Here is a 16611-nt window from a genome sequence, read left to right as displayed (position 1 = left end):
TCAAAAGTTCATGGTTATCGAGTCAGTCAGTGTCCAAAGGTCAATGTTCAGGGGGAAGTGGAGTTTGGCACTGTGAGCTGGGGGGAATGTATGTGTTTGAGCTGCTGAGTTTTCCTACCCATGACCATACTGTAGGTAAAACAGGACTGGGGATCACACAGGGATCGAACAGGGCTGGGATCAGTCTTTCTGTAGGCTCGCCATCATTCAGTTTCAGTTTTAGGCATTAAAACCGGCCAAGTCACATTGTTCCTCTATCACACACAGCCAGTGTTTCGAGTGGATCAGGTAGGTATGTTCAGGTAAGGGTCTCTAAAAGCCAAATTATTGTATGGGTAAGTATAATGAATTAAAACTGTTAGAAATTGGAATAGTTGTTGAAATAATGAAGTGTACAGACCTGCAGCAGCTCCAGTGATGTGCACCTCACTGAGCAAACTGCAGACTGACTAGTTTTGTACTGGGTGTGGTGATGATTGCTAATTGCTGGACAGCTGTAACTGATTGTGACTTGGGGACCGGGACCAAACCATTGCATGTGGAAATGAAGAAAACATTCCAATGCAGAAAAATAAAATAAAAATATACAAGCTGAACCCTGGGTTACATCCTCCCCCCCTAAATCCATGCACGTCCCGTTGCATGTTACACTACATGGATTTGTGGGTTGGGGAAAGATTTAGGCACACCCTTTTCACTCAAAGCATCAGTGTATGCTGTAGATAAACTTTGAAACAAAGATTGTACAACATTAATCAAAGGGTTGCCCATCTCTGAATATTGAAACCTTTTAGGTTCGACTCTGCGCCTATTCGAACGCCTGATTGAACCTTCAGGTACAGGTTGACTTGTAACGACAGTAGATTCAGTGGTTTGAGCAATTTCAGGTTCAGAGGGTTCAGTGGATTGTTCAGTTTCAGGTTCTTGCGATGTTTCGCTGTCCGGTAAGTTTCCATCCTGTAAGTTTCCATCCGGAGACTGAGTAGGGATGAGTAAGATTTCCTCCATTTCCTCCAAAATTGCAGTTAGGTTGTTCCTTCCATTGGTGGATTGAGGTAAGTGTTCCAGTTCAGATTCAGGTAAGTGTTCCTTTTCAGCGGGTTCAGGTAAGTTTTCCATTTCAGCAGATTCAGGTAAGTCCTCAGGTAAGTCCTCCTCACTACTGTGTTCAGACTCCTCCACAGTTAGGTGGGTGTCTATCTCACCGTCACCTCCTTCAGTAGGATTAGTATCCACATTAGGCTTAACTGTTGGGTGAGTATGCCTTGGTGAGATCCAATAATCAGAGTCCTCCTCCACTGGAAAGTCTGCATCCATAGGAGCAGTTTCAGTGTCACCAGGGTGATGACGGGTTCGTGGCCTGCGGACAGAAATGGGCTGAGGGCATTCTTCCCCTGATGTCATGGGAAGAAACCCACATGGAAGGAGAAGATCTCTATGTAACGTGCGTTTAGGCCCTTCTTTGTTCTCTGGCCTTACAGTGTATACTGGAAGATCTCCTGCACGGTTAATCACAACAAAGATCTCTTCTTCCCATTTGTCGGCAAGTTTGTGTTTTCCACGGATGCGTACATTTCTGACTAGGACTCTGTCCCCTACCTCAAGGTTTGAGGTAGTTATCCGTTTGTCAAAACGAACTTTGTTTCTTTCCGCTGATTTCAGAGCATTTTGAGAAGCTAATTGGTAGCTCTCCTCCAATCGGGATTTGAGATTTTGTACGTACTGAGAGTGAGATTTCTGCTGATCTCCTCTCACAGGTAAGTTGAAAGCTAGATCAACTGGCAATCGGGGTGAACGTCCAAACATAAGTTCATACGGAGTGAACCCGGTTACTTCATTGCGGGTACAATTGTATGCATGAACTAAGGGCTTCACGTACTCGCGCCATTTCGATTTTTGCTTATTTTCCAGGGTTCCCAACATGTTGAGTAATGTCCGATTAAACCTTTCAACGGGATTTCCTCTTGGATGGTACGGAGTTGTGTGACACTTTTTGATTCCTGAGAATTCACATAATTCTTTGATCAGTTTCGATTCAAAATCAGGACCTTGGTCAGTGTGTAGTCGTTCAGGTATGCCGTAATACACTATGAAGTTATCCCACAAGCATTTAGCTACTGTTTTAGCTTTTTGGTTGGGAGTGGGAATAGCGATGGCAAACTTGGTGAAATGGTCAGTCAGTACAAGGATATCCTTTGTATTGCTGGTGTCTGGTTCAAGACTAAGGAAATCCATGCACACCAATTCAAGAGGACGTGTTGCTCTGATATTCACCAAGGGTGCGGCTTTTTCTGGAAGGGCTTTTCTGCGTATGCAGCGATCACAGGTCTTGATTTTATGCTCTACAGCAGCGGACATTTTGGGCCAATAAAACCTTGCACGGACAAGATCAAGAGTTCTTTCTATGCCCATATGACCCATGTCATTGTGTAAGCTTTGCAAGACCGTTGCACGCAGCTCTTCAGGTAGAACAAGTTGATATGAGATTTGTTCATTCTCTTGTCTCCTTCGGTACAGAATATCATTCTGCAACTCCAATCTGTTCAGCTCTCTCAGGAGAAGTGGAAGGTCAGGGAGCTCTTTCCTAACGGTTGGAGGAACTTTTTCTCCTGTTTCCAGAAGGAAAATGATCTCACGAAGGCTTGGATCAGCCCTCTGCTTCTCTCTAAGATCGAGATGTGATAGAGAAGGAATGACAGGTAAGCCATGTTGATCCTCTTCGACATAGCTGTCTGGAATTGCATCAGCAGAAACTGCCAAAGACTCCACAAGAGTAAGATCATGTGGATCAAGTGTTCTGACCAAACTACTTTGACAGATGGCATTGACGACATCGGAGGAGATATCCTCAATGGAGCTATCAGCCAAGTGTTGTTGGGTGAAACGGGTGATGCGATCCCTTTCTTTCTCAGACTGGCCTTCATCAAGATACGGATCATGTGGTCGCCTGGAGAGACCATCGGCATCAAGATTTTGTTTACCAGCCCGGTACTGAAGCTTGAAGGAGAAAGTAGACAAAGCAGCCAACCATCTGTAACTGGTTGCGTCTAACTTTGCAGAGGTAAGTAAGTATGTAAGGGGATTACTGTCTGTGACTACAGTAAAATTACCCCCATACAAGTAATCATGAAACTTTTCGGTTACACTCCATTTGAGCGCAAGAAATTCTAATTTATGGGCCGGATATCTGGATTCACTGTTGGACAGACCTCGACTGGCAAAGGCAATAGCTCTTAGTTTCCCATCCTGTTCCTGATACAAAGCAGCTCCAAGTCCAGTGGTACTAGCATCGGTATGCAAGATGTAGGGTTTCTTGGGGTCTGCAAAACCAAGAACAGGGGCAGTTGTGAGCTTTGAGATGACTGTCTCGAAAGCCTGTTGACAGCTTTCTGTCCATCTTCCTCCGAAAGGCTCTTTCGGATTGAAGTATTTGTCTGTGACCTTGCAGGTCTTTCTGAGTGGTGGGTACCCGGCAGTCAGGTCGTTCAGGGGTTTCACAAACTTAGAGTAGTCCTTTATAAACCTTCTATAGTAGCCGGAAAACCCTAAGAATGAGCGCAATTCTTTGAGATTTCGAGGACTTGGCCAGGATTTTATGGCTTCGATTTTCTGCGGATCCGTTTGAACACCATGTGGTGAAACAATATGTCCCAGGTACCTCACAGTTGTTTGGAAGAACTTGCACTTTTCCGGGGACAGTTTCAACCCGTACTCCTTCAGACGATTGAGTACATTGAGTAGACGTTTTTCATGTTCTTCCAGAGAATCAGAAAAGATAATTAGATCATCAAGAAAGACAAGAACTTCCTTTAAATGTATGTTTCCCATACATTTCTCCATCAATCTCTGGAATGTGCTGGGTGCATTTGTTACCCCCTGTGGCATACGGTTCCACTCCCAGAATCCAAGTGGTGTCACAAAAGCCGTTTTAGCCTTGTCAGCCTCATCCATTTCGATCTGGTAATATCCAGACTTCAGATCAAGAACTGAAAACCATTTGGACCCTGTTAGAGCTGAAAAGGTCTCTTCAAGGTTAGGTAGCGCATAGGCATCCTTCACCGTCTGAAGATTGAGTTTACGGTAGTCTATGCACAACCGTATATCGTTGTTTCTCTTTCGTACGACCACAATGGGTGAAGAAAATGGTGATTCAGAATCTCTGATCACACCGGCCTCCAGTAAGTCGTTAAGATGTTTACGAACTGCCTCAATATCTTGAGGATGAATAGGCCTGGCACGATGTTTAAAGGGAGTTTCATCATGTAGTTTGATGCGATGTTTCACTTTGTCTGTGCACCCAAAGTCAAGATCATGAAGAGCAAAGACTTCTGGCATTTCACAGAGCTTGGTGGCGATACGCTCTTTCCATTCCGCTGACAGTGGTGAATCACCAAAGTTGATGGTCGGTTTCTGAGGTTCAGAGACTTGAGCAGTTGTCACATTGTGTTGTGAAAGAATGCAATGAAAACTGCCAAGTTCTGCAATAACACAGTGTGGTGAAATTGTAATGTCTTGGTCTGTTTCATTTGTAATCATCACAGGAACTTTGTAAGGAGCATTTGAAGGAAGAGTGCTGAGACAACTCTTGACACATAGGCCACCAGGTAAGTATGACTGGGTGGGATGTTCGACAATCACCCAGCGGTCAGCAGATGGACTATGGACCTTAGCTGAGCCTTCAAGTATGACACTATGGCATGCAGGAATGATGGTAGGTGTCTTACTAAGCATCCTTACAACTCCAACACTTCCATCTCGGTTCTGTTGTTGACGTAACTCAAGTGTTTTGAGTACTGCTCGGTAACCATACTGACGGGGTTGATGTGATGTCATACCACCGAAGTATTGGTCAAAGAGTACGTCAAGTGTATTGGTTCCGATTAGAACTGGAGATGGAGTTTCAAGACGTATATCGGGAACAACAAGTGCAAGGGTGGGTACGTCAATGTCTGTTCCCACAAAGTCTTTGGGAAAGCGAATTATCATTTCCACATAACCCAAGTATGGGACAGACTGTCCTGCAGCACCCTCAACCTCTAACAGATCACAGAGAGGTTTGAGTGGTTGGTCAGACAGGTTTTTCTTGTAAAAGGACATTGGAACCGTGGTTACTTGAGAACCGGTATCCATGAGACAATTGACGTCATTGCCAGCAATGTTGACTACTGCTGTGCATCTGGAACCAATTAATCCTTTTGGAAGTTTAGTGATTGAATTCTTTGCACTCGTCATGTTGAGCTTTGCACATCGTTTACGTTTAGGACATTTTTGATCCTTTACAGTTCCCATTCGTCCAGTAACAGGAACTGGGTTTAGTTTAAATGATTAAATGATTTTGCTCCAAGATGTCGGTTCATGCGCATAGTTTTTGCTGCTTCACGATCCTCTTCTGTGCGCAAAAGCAAGAGTAGATCAGCAAAGGATGGGGGATTTGCTTTCTTGTGTTTCAGTTGTAGCTCTGAGAGAAGAGCATTATCCCAGCATCCTCTACAGAATTGATTTAAAAGATGTTTATCTACTTCTTCAGCAGGAATGCCACCTCTTTTGACAGTGAGGTTCAACGCTACATGAAGACGTTGAAGGTAAGTAGATGGTTTTTCAACAGCATCTTGAACAGTATCCATGAATTTAGCATATAGCTCGTCGCCATCTTGGACTGTGCCAAAAGCTGAATCAAGCAGTTGCAGATATACAGCAGGCAAAGTGTCGGGATTCAAGTGCTTAACCATATCTGCAGCTGGAGGTAGAAGGCTTTCAAGGATCTTTCTGGATCTCAGAAGATCAGACACAGCTGGATCTTTCATGATTAAATCAACACTGGATCTCCAAGAATCATAGTCAACTTCATGAGAGGGTCTAGGTACCTTGCCGGAGAAGACTCTCAGTCGTTGAGAGGAAAACATGTGAACTGGGTTATCCTCACTCTTGACTATATGCTCGACAACATAACGTTGGATTTCAGGAGGGTTGAGATCAGGAGCAATGGGAGGTTTTTGTGGTGAAGTTTGGGGTGATGTTTTCATTGGCTCTGGTGGTTTCCCAGGTGTCTTGGGGTCAATGGACTCACCAATTTGAGACACCATGTCTTTCAGAACTTCCCTGTAGTCCTTTCCACTTAAGTGAGCCAACTTTTTCAAATCCGCCAAATAGGACTGGGTTGTGGTTTTGCCCACATTTTCTGTGTAAAGGTCAGACAGACCTTGCACGATAAATGTATTTGTTTTGTCATCAGTGACAAATTTGTGCGGCAGAAGGGGTTTCAGAGACTCGACCGCAATCCCTGAGGAGTATTCGACCACCATGTAATGGTTAAATTCTGACAAACTGTCTTTGATTGTTTCAGATCTGTCAATAGCACCATAATTCTTCTGAAAATCCAAAACTTCCTCATAATCATCAGTTTCAGTGACCTCAGTGACACCATGCACCAAAACAGCATTAGGAAGTTTGATACCCATATTCTCAAAAATATCCATAGTTATGACAGTATAATGACAAAATATTCAATGTTTCATCAATTACCTCCTCCTGGCTGGCTCGCCAAATTAATGTAGCATATGCTTTGTGAATGAAAAGTATAAATGCTGATGGACCAGTTGTCGCAGAAGTAGGTGTGGGTTGGAGGAATTAAATTGATAGAAAACATTAAATAAAACCAGAGAGACAGAACTGCATTGCAAGGGATTGTATTGAAAAACAAAAACATAAATGCATTCAGTTGCTATTCCTTCAGTTGATGTAAAACCCAAACATCAGTTTAGTCAAAAGTTCATGGTTATCGAGTCAGTCAGTGTCCAAAGGTCAATGTTCAGGGGGAAGTGGAGTTTGGCACTGTGAGCTGGGGGGAATGTATGTGTTTGAGCTGCTGAGTTTTCCTACCCATGACCATACTGTAGGTAAAACAGGACTGGGGATCACACAGGGATCGAACAGGGCTGGGATCAGTCTTTCTGTAGGCTCGCCATCATTCAGTTTCAGTTTTAGGCATTAAAACCGGCCAAGTCACATTGTTCCTCTATCACACACAGCCAGTGTTTCGAGTGGATCAGGTAGGTATGTTCAGGTAAGGGTCTCTAAAAGCCAAATTATTGTATGGGTAAGTATAATGAATTAAAACTGTTAGAAATTGGAATAGTTGTTGAAATAATGAAGTGTACAGACCTGCAGCAGCTCCAGTGATGTGCACCTCACTGAGCAAACTGCAGACTGACTAGTTTTGTACTGGGTGTGGTGATGATTGCTAATTGCTGGACAGCTGTAACTGATTGTGACTTGGGGACCGGGACCAAACCATTGCATGTGGAAATGAAGAAAACATTCCAATGCAGAAAAATAAAATAAAAATATACAAGCTGAACCCTGGGTTACACAGAACATTTAGATTTTCAGCCCAGCTGAACAATCACCATGATATCCACAACAAACACCAACCTGTCCAGTGAGAGTGTCCAGATCGCATCACAACACTTTCCTCCTCCTGCGCTCTCGGCTGCCCCACCAGAGTAATCACAGACTGAGACGAGACTTAGCTGGCTCACAGATGATGTCCATAAACATGCTCCATATACCGGTAGGCTAAATGACGTTCCAACCTGCATCTTCCAGGTGGCCTTTGTTTGCGTTTCACCTCGCTAAAAAAGCCCTCCATGATTTTCACTTCAGCAGCAGAAGCGAGACGATAATATGGATTTGGAAGCGTAATTACAATGTGTGTCTCATTAAAAACAATATGTATTTTAAAGTTGAAGGGTATATACACAGTATATTTTTTAATCTTGGGTCCTCTCGGATCCTTGTGGGTAAATGCATTTTGGAATGCCCCGAACGGACCCGAGGCAATTAGACCCTACCCTACCCTGACCCGAGGGACAAGTGAATATTTTAGACCCGATAACCCGGGTCTCGGGTTATCGGGTCCTGGAAGACCCGTGCTACCCTCTAGTGGGAAGCCTATTGCCCATCGGCCCCCACCGTTGCACTCAGGGTCGTTGGGAAACTGCAGTCGCTTCACCAACATGTATTTTATCGCACTTCCGGTGCGAGTTCTGGCACCCATAGTGAGCTTCATAGCCAGACATGGCACATGCCCGGTGGTCACGTGATTCCCTTCCTTCCTTAAATTCCTTCACTGCGTCTCAAGTCCTTAAATGATATCCTATTTCCTACTCTTCTTTCCTATTTCCTTGTATGTTACAAGGTATTTTGATACAAGCAAGGAAATAGGAACTAGGAAATAGGATTTAATTTAAGGACTTGAGACGCAGCTCTTGTCTGCTGGGAGGAACCAGCTTTTATACTTCCTGGTTCCTGTCATGTTAATGCATAACACACACACACACACACACACACACACACACACACACACACACACACACACACACACACACACACACACACTCACATACCGGTATGTACTGTATGTCTCAGCCAGGGAGGGGCATACCGGTAGTTCCGCCGATTTAAAACGAATCCAATACGGAACTAAAACTTCCTATGTGTGGCCGCTAATTGCGCTGTTTTCCCCCCGCGAGGTACCAAAAAGAATTTGTCTACATTGGACCCCATTTGTTTTCCCGTTCGATTTTCCAACCTTAATAAACGTTGTCATAAATACTTTATGGTTCCTGTAGCTAGTGAAAAACTCCCTTTCAATCACCATGATATGCGTTTTGTGCAAATATGGTCCCATTTATGTTAAAATTGATGATACATTTGCGAGGGGAGTGGCCAACTAAACTGATACCAGCCGGCTGCGTTCTTCTTCGTGTGCTTTATTTCGGGAGGCTCAACACCACATTCTCCCATGTATCCCTGCGGTTCCACGTGACCGTTGGCAACCAATAAGCATTCCTTATGATTCCTGGGGTACCATTCAAACAATGATCATTTTCGCAGCATAGAAACCAATCGCTTTTTTTTACAGTCTATGGTCTCAGCCACCAGCAGGGCGAGGCCTGCTTTGCCTCGGGCTCCAAGCAACTGCATACTGTTCTGACCAGCTGAAACTGCCCTTAAGCATGCACACACACACACACACACACACACACACACACACACACACACACACACACACACACACACACACACACACACACACACACACACACACACACTGTGGAAGAAGAGGATCGGGGGGGGGGGGGGCAAGGGGGAAGGAGATTGTGCAAGAAAAAACTAAGAATAAATGTATGTACACATGTACACATGGTACCTGGGATAGAAATATACAATAAAGGTGTGTGAGCATAGCAGATGATGTATAATTGTATACATGATATACTTATGATATGCTTATGCACAGGGGTCGTCAATATGTTCATGTACGGACAAATGTGTCCGTGGCAAGAATAGCTACACTAAAGCTATACTGTAGCTATTCTTTTTTTTTCACACCCCCATTACATTTTCCTCTTTTCATCACAAGATACATTACTGAATGTCAAAGTCTCCAGGTTTTCTTCAGAATATGTATGACACTTATTTACTATGACACTATGGCACATTTGGAGTCCAACTAGTAGTGGTTCTCAAATGCTAGATTTGCAAGGACCCCATTAACTCTTACAGTGTACAAATTGGTTCCATTTGAACACTCTCAATTACAGACCTGTTGGTCATTTAGGACTAGATCTCATTTCTTGCCCATTCATGTTGTTTGTCTGTGGCAAAATAATAATAAGGGTAATAATAAGGGTAATAATAATAATAATTTTGACAGAAATGTCCACCACACGCCAGCATGGCGATGACCCTAGGAGAAAGAAATGAGGAAAAAAAACCACACACAAAAAGACAAGTTAATGCATATTGGTCTCAAGGTGGATCAAAAATACAAACTCCAGGAACTATAACTATAATGTGTGGCTGTATGTAGCTGTGATTGTGGAGAAAACATTCCATTATTAGACACTGTGAGATACTCTCTGTTTGCACTTTGCACGTAAACATGTGGACAGACCGGCAGAGTGGCTTTAAGGCCACATTCCACAGCAGCGGTCACTGGAGGAGTAGCCTCGGGATTCAGACTTTTCAAGAAACTGGAGGAGTGACATATGTGTCATGTGCGGGCGCCGCGCGCATGTGTGTGTTTGGGTAGATAGACATGTTCTTATTGCCTGGAGCTGTTCATATCTATGTAAAATGCATGGAAAAACTTGATGACAATTAGTGAAGTGAAACAGGAAGTTAATATAGTTCTCTTTTTTATATGTATGTAAGCACAGTAACTGTTTTACTTTTGTATTGTCTTTAGGTCACCAGTGTTGGTGTCAACAACCAGTGTCCACAGCAGAGTTACTGCACCAAAAGTACCTGACTGTTGACCCTGAAGACAGCCATGATGCCACAAACAAAAATGTGGCTTTGTTTCCTCTTCTTATTTCTTTCTTTCACACTTCATCTTAGTCCCACTCTGGCTTACACCCTGACTAACTTCACTATTGTTCACTCTGAAAATGTCACTGCTGGTGTTTCAGTTGATTGCCGAGGTCACCTTCATGACGATCAACCTGGTCAACTCGTTAGCGTACCAGAGGACATACCCAGAGACGCTGTATCATTAACACTACAGTTTAATCAAATTCAAAAGATAAACAGGGACGATTTTTATCATCTGTCAAATCTCAGAGAATTGGACCTGAGCCTTAATTTAATAACTCATGTAGATGAAGGTGCTTTTGTCCATTTGTTGGAACTTACAAGTCTCAATATGCAGTATAACTACCTAACAACACTGCCAGACAAAATGTTTCAGGGACTGTCTAACCTCTTGGAACTGACCGTAGATCGTCAAGAAGTCCAACCATCCACCACCATCAACCCTGCTGCCTTCCAGTTCGTCCCCAGATTACAGGCACTAGGTCTGGATTCTAATAACCTCACAGATATCATTGCCATCTTACAACAACTACCACACTTACAGATGGTACAGCTCACAGCTTATGAGTTAGTCTCTTTTCAGTCAAAAGATCTGCCGTTAAACATGTCCTCTGAGCTCAGGGAGTTGAGTGTGTATTCAGGGTCGATTAAAACGTTTAGCATCACAACAGCTGTATTTCCACATCTTGAGACGATCGACCTGTCACTCAGTGGTGGTGAAGGATTTGAGTGGGACATACCAGACAAGTATTTTCTCAGGAATATAACTAAGGTGCGTTTTGATGATTCTGTTTATCTTATGTCTTTTCACAACATCAAGGCTCTACAGAGCCTTGATTCACTAGAGCACCTAGAGTTTACTTACATGAATAAGTGGATAAACAGAGATGTGTTCAATATTGCTTGCAATATATCCACACTGAGGACACTCAACCTGCACTGGAACCAAATTACCAACTTAGGTGAAACACTGACACATTGTACTCAGCTAACTATCCTGCATCTATCATTTAATAAACTGACTGAACTGTCTAACGATTCAATTAAACAAATGAAAAAACTGAGTCACCTGAACCTCGAAGACAACAAATTGTCCAAAGTGCCAGACGATATTAAGCATCTCTCAATGCTTGAAATCCTGAACCTGAGTTACAATCATATTTATGACTTAAACTGCCAAGACTTCTTAAATTTAACAAGACTCACACACTTTTATCTAGATAACAACCACATATCTGAACTCAAACCAGGCGTTTTTCAACATCTTAATGAGTTAAAGATTCTGACTTTGAATAACAATTTCATTTTTTCGTTTGGGAACACGTTCAAGACTAGTCTACAGAAACTAGAAGTGTTGGAATTAAACAAAAATATCATCCTAAATCTCAACGACAGGAATTTGACTAATCTGAAATCGCTCAAGCACTTGGAAGTGGAAATTAGGGGATCTTTTAGCGATCATGGTTTTGAAGGACTAGATAAACTTGAAACACTTTGCTTAATTAAAAAAGGACTGAATAAACTTGAAAAACAGAGCTTAATTGAAGCAAATCATGATATCAGCCCCAACAAAGTGACCTCTTCACCTCCCCTTGATTTATCATTACTGAAGAGCCTGAGGAATTTTAAAGTACAATTCATTCCAGAAACCATTGAGCCATATTTTGATATTCTCGCCATGAAAACGATGATCAAACAAATGAAACTTTTGGAACACTTGACAATTGACAATGTCTATAGCACACTACCAGACAATGACACATTTAACTAGAAAAATATTGTTCCTTCGAAACAATTGTGGGCTCGCTTCAAGCCAGAAAACAATGGCTATAAAAGTACAAAATGTCAAGATCGCAGGCAGTGCTCTCTTTGACGTTACTGACGTCAAAGATTGGTCCATTTTGTTCCAAAAATGTGTTGTGCAAAAGTTGACCCGCTGGTGGCGCTATAACAGGCCAATGTAAGAAGGGTGGTATCTGTTCCTTGACCTATTGGGAATGTGCTTGCAAGATTTCACGCACATTGCAGGCTGTGTTCATGATTTGAGGTGTTTTTGGCTTTGGCCACTTTATCGCTGCTTGCAGCTATATTCATTATTATTATTATTTTTTGTGTGTGTGCACTTCATAGGCATATTAGATAAAGGTCCTTAGATTGTGTGTAGAATGTTTCATGCAAATTGCAAAAAGAAATCCTAACGGGTTTAAGCGTTTCACAAACTGCTCAAAATGATATAGCGCCCCCCTTTGGCCAATTGGGGTAAGATTGGTTTTAGTGATATTTGGACTAACACTCTACATCTTTGCCAAATGCCATGAACATGTTACTTTGCATGTATGATTTAGAGGCAGAAGAATAATTTGCATAAAACTGCAATATTCATTGAATTTATTTAAAAAAGCATGTTTCAATTTTAAAGAAATCCGATCTGACAGATCTTTAGATATCGGTCCAAAGTTCACGTAAAAAAAGTTTTGTGCACGTGGAGCGAAAATTCCAGAATAAAAGCGGGTTTACGCGTTTTACAAACTGCTCAAAATGGCGGAAAATCGAAGGGCGGAGCTTACTTAACAAAGACACAGATGTCTTCCGCTCGAGTCAAAGCACGCGTGTAACAAGTTGCATGTCTTCAAACGAAACGAGTCATGACTTTGGCCCGTTTGAAGTTTGAATTTTCAAACGCTTCGTATAGCGCCACCCTTTGGCCAATTGGAATAAGATTGGTTTCAGTGATATTTTGACTAACCCTCTACATCTTTGCCAAATGCCATGAACGTGTAACTTTGCATGCATGATTTAGAGGCAGAAGAATAATTTGCATAAAACCGCAATATGTATTGAATTATTAAAAAATAATGTTTCACTTTAAAAGAAATCCGACCAGACCGTATTGGTCCAAAGTTCATGTGAAAAAGGTTTCGTGCGCGTTATGCAAAAATCCCAGGAGGAGATAGATTTTTACTGTTTTTCATATAATTCAAAATTCTGGGGGGTCTAAAGGTCAGAGGTCAAAAATCAGAGGGTAAAAGTTGTTCGGCATGAGGAGACGCATACGTGTATACAGGTTTCATGGCTGTACCTAAAACACAGCATGAGCTATACCTGTTCAAAGTTTGCACTTTCGAAGGCTTCCTAAAGCGACACCATTTGGCCGATTGCTATAGAAAATAATAGCACACTTCCCCACTGTAAACTGAACACATTGATGTTTTTATTTTCATTTTCTCACTAAGTATGTAGGAGTAGAAAGGAACCGAAGTTCCCATCTACTGATTGCCTGCCTGCCTGCCTGCCTGATAGATAAATAATGACAATATCTAAAGTGTGCTCGCCTTATAGGCGAGCACACTTTAGATATTGTCATATGTTTTACCCGATCCCCGAACTGAGGTTCTTGATCTCTCCAATAATAAACTGACGTCTCTGGACTTCCTGGCACAAGCTAACCTGACTTGACTCACTTGGCTCGACCTGAGCCTGAACCAGTTGGCAATGTCTCTGTGTTCAGTTTTCTACCTGCTCTCAGGTATGTTTACATGGCTGACAACCCTTTCACTTGTGATTGCTCTAATGCTGACTTCCTGCAGTGGATCCTGTACACCAAACAAACACAGGTAGTTTTTGCTCACAGCTACATTTGTGTCAATCCTCTGGATGAAGCAGGAACCAGGTTTCTGGACTTTGACTATCATTCCTGTGAGCAGATGGACACAGCTTCATCTGCTACATTTCTTCCACTTGTGTGATTGTGCTGACTCTGCTCACATCCTTCACCTACCACTTCCTGAGGTTGCATCTTCTCTTTGCCTACTACCTCTTCCTGGCCTTCCTTTATGATGCCAAGGAAAGAAAGAAAGGGTCTCCTCAGCGCTTCGATGCCTTCATCTCCTACAACGTTCATGATGAGCTCTGGGTTTGCAATGAAATGCTTCCAGTGCTGGAGGGAGAGCAGGGCTGGAGACTCTGTCTGCACCACCGAGACTTTCTACCAGGTACAAACCTCTCTACCTCACCTACACTGTATTTATTTAAATCTATCTATCTATCTATCTATCTATCTATCTATCTATCTATCTATCTATCTAAGATATGCAATCTGTTTGACATGTTTCCAGGTAAAGCCATCATAGAGAACATCACAGATGCCATCTATGGCAGCAGAAAGACCATCTGTGTGATCAGCAGTCATTACCTGGAGAGTGAATGGTGCTCTAGAGAGTTCCAGATGGCCAGGTGAGGGCGCCATTTTTCAGACATTTCACAGAAATTCCAGAATGTCAAACAACACACAAAGGGAAAAGTGTGCCTGTACTCTGTGTGACATAAATATATGACTTATTAAGACAGCAGCTAACTAACATTAGATGTTGGAATTTGGATAATTTGATCTCAATCAACAATTAACTTAGCTTTTTTTTACATTTCCTTTTAAATGATTGACTTATTTCCAAGTCAATTATAAAAGAAGGAAATACATAATTTATCCTCAACTGAATAATAAAATAATAACAATAATCTTCTCATAACATTGTTTAATTAGTTATAATAAAATACTGTATCATATCCAATGCTTTATAACATTAATGCTGACACATTACAAAGCATTTTTATCATTATTTATTAGGTCTTGCATAGTGTACTATAATTATCACAGTTTAATGTATCTTAATGACTTTTTTAGAATGCATTTGAACAATCTCAGTGTGATAAGTGGGACAAGTGAGGGAAATGGCAGTCCCACAGTAATCAGTGGGACTGGTACCTGGTGTGTGCAATGGCACCACACCTTTAAAAATGGCACCTGGACAGGCAGAGTGAGACTGCGTTTGTCCAGGTTGCCTGTATGCTTCACGCTGCTGGCGGCGTGTTGCCCTGTTGGTGCTCGTGGCATAGGCCTAATGGTAAGCTTTTGCTAATGATGTAGTACTCTCTGGTTAGTTTGATTTTATGTGGACATCCTCAAAGTTACTTATATGTATATGTTTTTGTTAGATGTGTGATGAGCAGACTAGAGCCATTCCTGGGTCTGTGTGCGTGGTTACATGCTGGGAGGTACGCATGTCTGTTAATATCGCGACATAGCACAACTGTTTAATGAATTAGTTCTCACAATGCCTCTGTATCCCGCAGACGGTGCAGTGCGTGCAGCGACGCAAACGTTGAACATTCAGTCTGGGATTCCCTGACCGTCTGTCTGGGTATGTTTCAATGTTTGGGACTAAACTTTGTAAAGTACACTGACTTCAGTTTGCTGGTAATTGTATTGTTTGATGTCAAGTTGCATGCAGAGTCTGATTCTGGGTACAGCTAGACATCAGCAAACTCACAGCTCACTCGTGAGACTAACTCAGTATTTGCTTGTTTCATTACAGAGTGCCTTTATGTCAGACCGCTGTTCTTTTAACCTTTGTTTTTGTAATGTTTTTAGTATCTATGCTGCTACTTGAGTCATTTGTAAATTGATTTAGTCACCACTATTGTCACGCATCCAAGTATAAAGTGATCTTAAACCAGTACAGCTAATAAGGCAGAAATAAGTTGGGGCTTGCAGAGCTACTCAAGGGTTTGCTGTGTAGTAGAGTGCATTTTCGCCTTTTTTTCGTTTTACTCATTTTGCTGTGTTTTACTATATTTTGCTGTGTGTTAAGTGTGGGGCTACCCCCTCCCTTTCAGAGTACTTCACAGCAGTTACCCAGCATTATTATTCTAGGCATTTAGTGGCGCTGTTTGGTTCACCAGCCTTTGGATGCAAGTATTAGTGGTTAACCTAAATTATATTATTTGATCCCATTCTGTGGTTCAACTATTGCTGGATGTCGTAATAAGGGTGTTTTGAACGTATCTGAAATGCATTGTACAATTCTCCTAAACTGTTAATAAATGTAACGTTTTTGCCAACCTTTGGTTATTATTCACTCAAACTGAATACTTACCTTTAAACCCGGGTCTCTCACCCTGTAATTGAGAGTGGCGTTGTCACATGTAATAGGAGTGCTTAGCGCCTCCGCCTGGTTACATCAGTAAATCTTGGTCCTCTCCTCTCCTCTCCTCTCCTCTCCTCTCCTCTCCTGTGTGCAGCTTCCGTCTGTTTGATGAACAGAAGGACGTGTTGATCCTGGTGTTTCTGGAGGACATTCCAGCCAAGCAGTTGTCTCCCCACTATCAGATGAGGAGGCTGATGAAGAGTCACACCTAGGACAGCACCCTGGACTGTTCTGGCAGAACCTACGCAGA

General features: G+C 42.3%; 1 protein-coding gene across 1 annotated transcript; it reads left to right on the top strand.

Moving 5' to 3' along the window:
* Positions 1-13869: 13869 nt before the first annotated feature.
* LOC308300801 (toll-like receptor 13) lies at positions 13870-16573 on the top strand (the record flags this gene model as incomplete). The annotated part of the gene is made up of 4 exons (XM_080744700.1): positions 13870-13903; positions 14082-14369; positions 14493-14610; positions 16456-16573. The coding sequence occupies 4 exons, from the start codon at positions 13870-13872 to the stop codon at positions 16571-16573; spliced, it is 558 nt and encodes a 185-aa protein (XP_080600826.1).
* Between the last annotated feature and the right edge of the window lie 38 nt (positions 16574-16611).

Source organism: Nannobrachium achirus (assembly GCF_963921795.1).
Source record: "Nannobrachium achirus genome assembly, chromosome: 16".
NCBI lineage: Eukaryota > Metazoa > Chordata > Actinopteri > Myctophiformes > Myctophidae > Nannobrachium > Nannobrachium achirus.
Note: the sequence above shows the minus strand (reverse complement) of the source record. Positions and strands in the feature narration are given on the sequence as shown.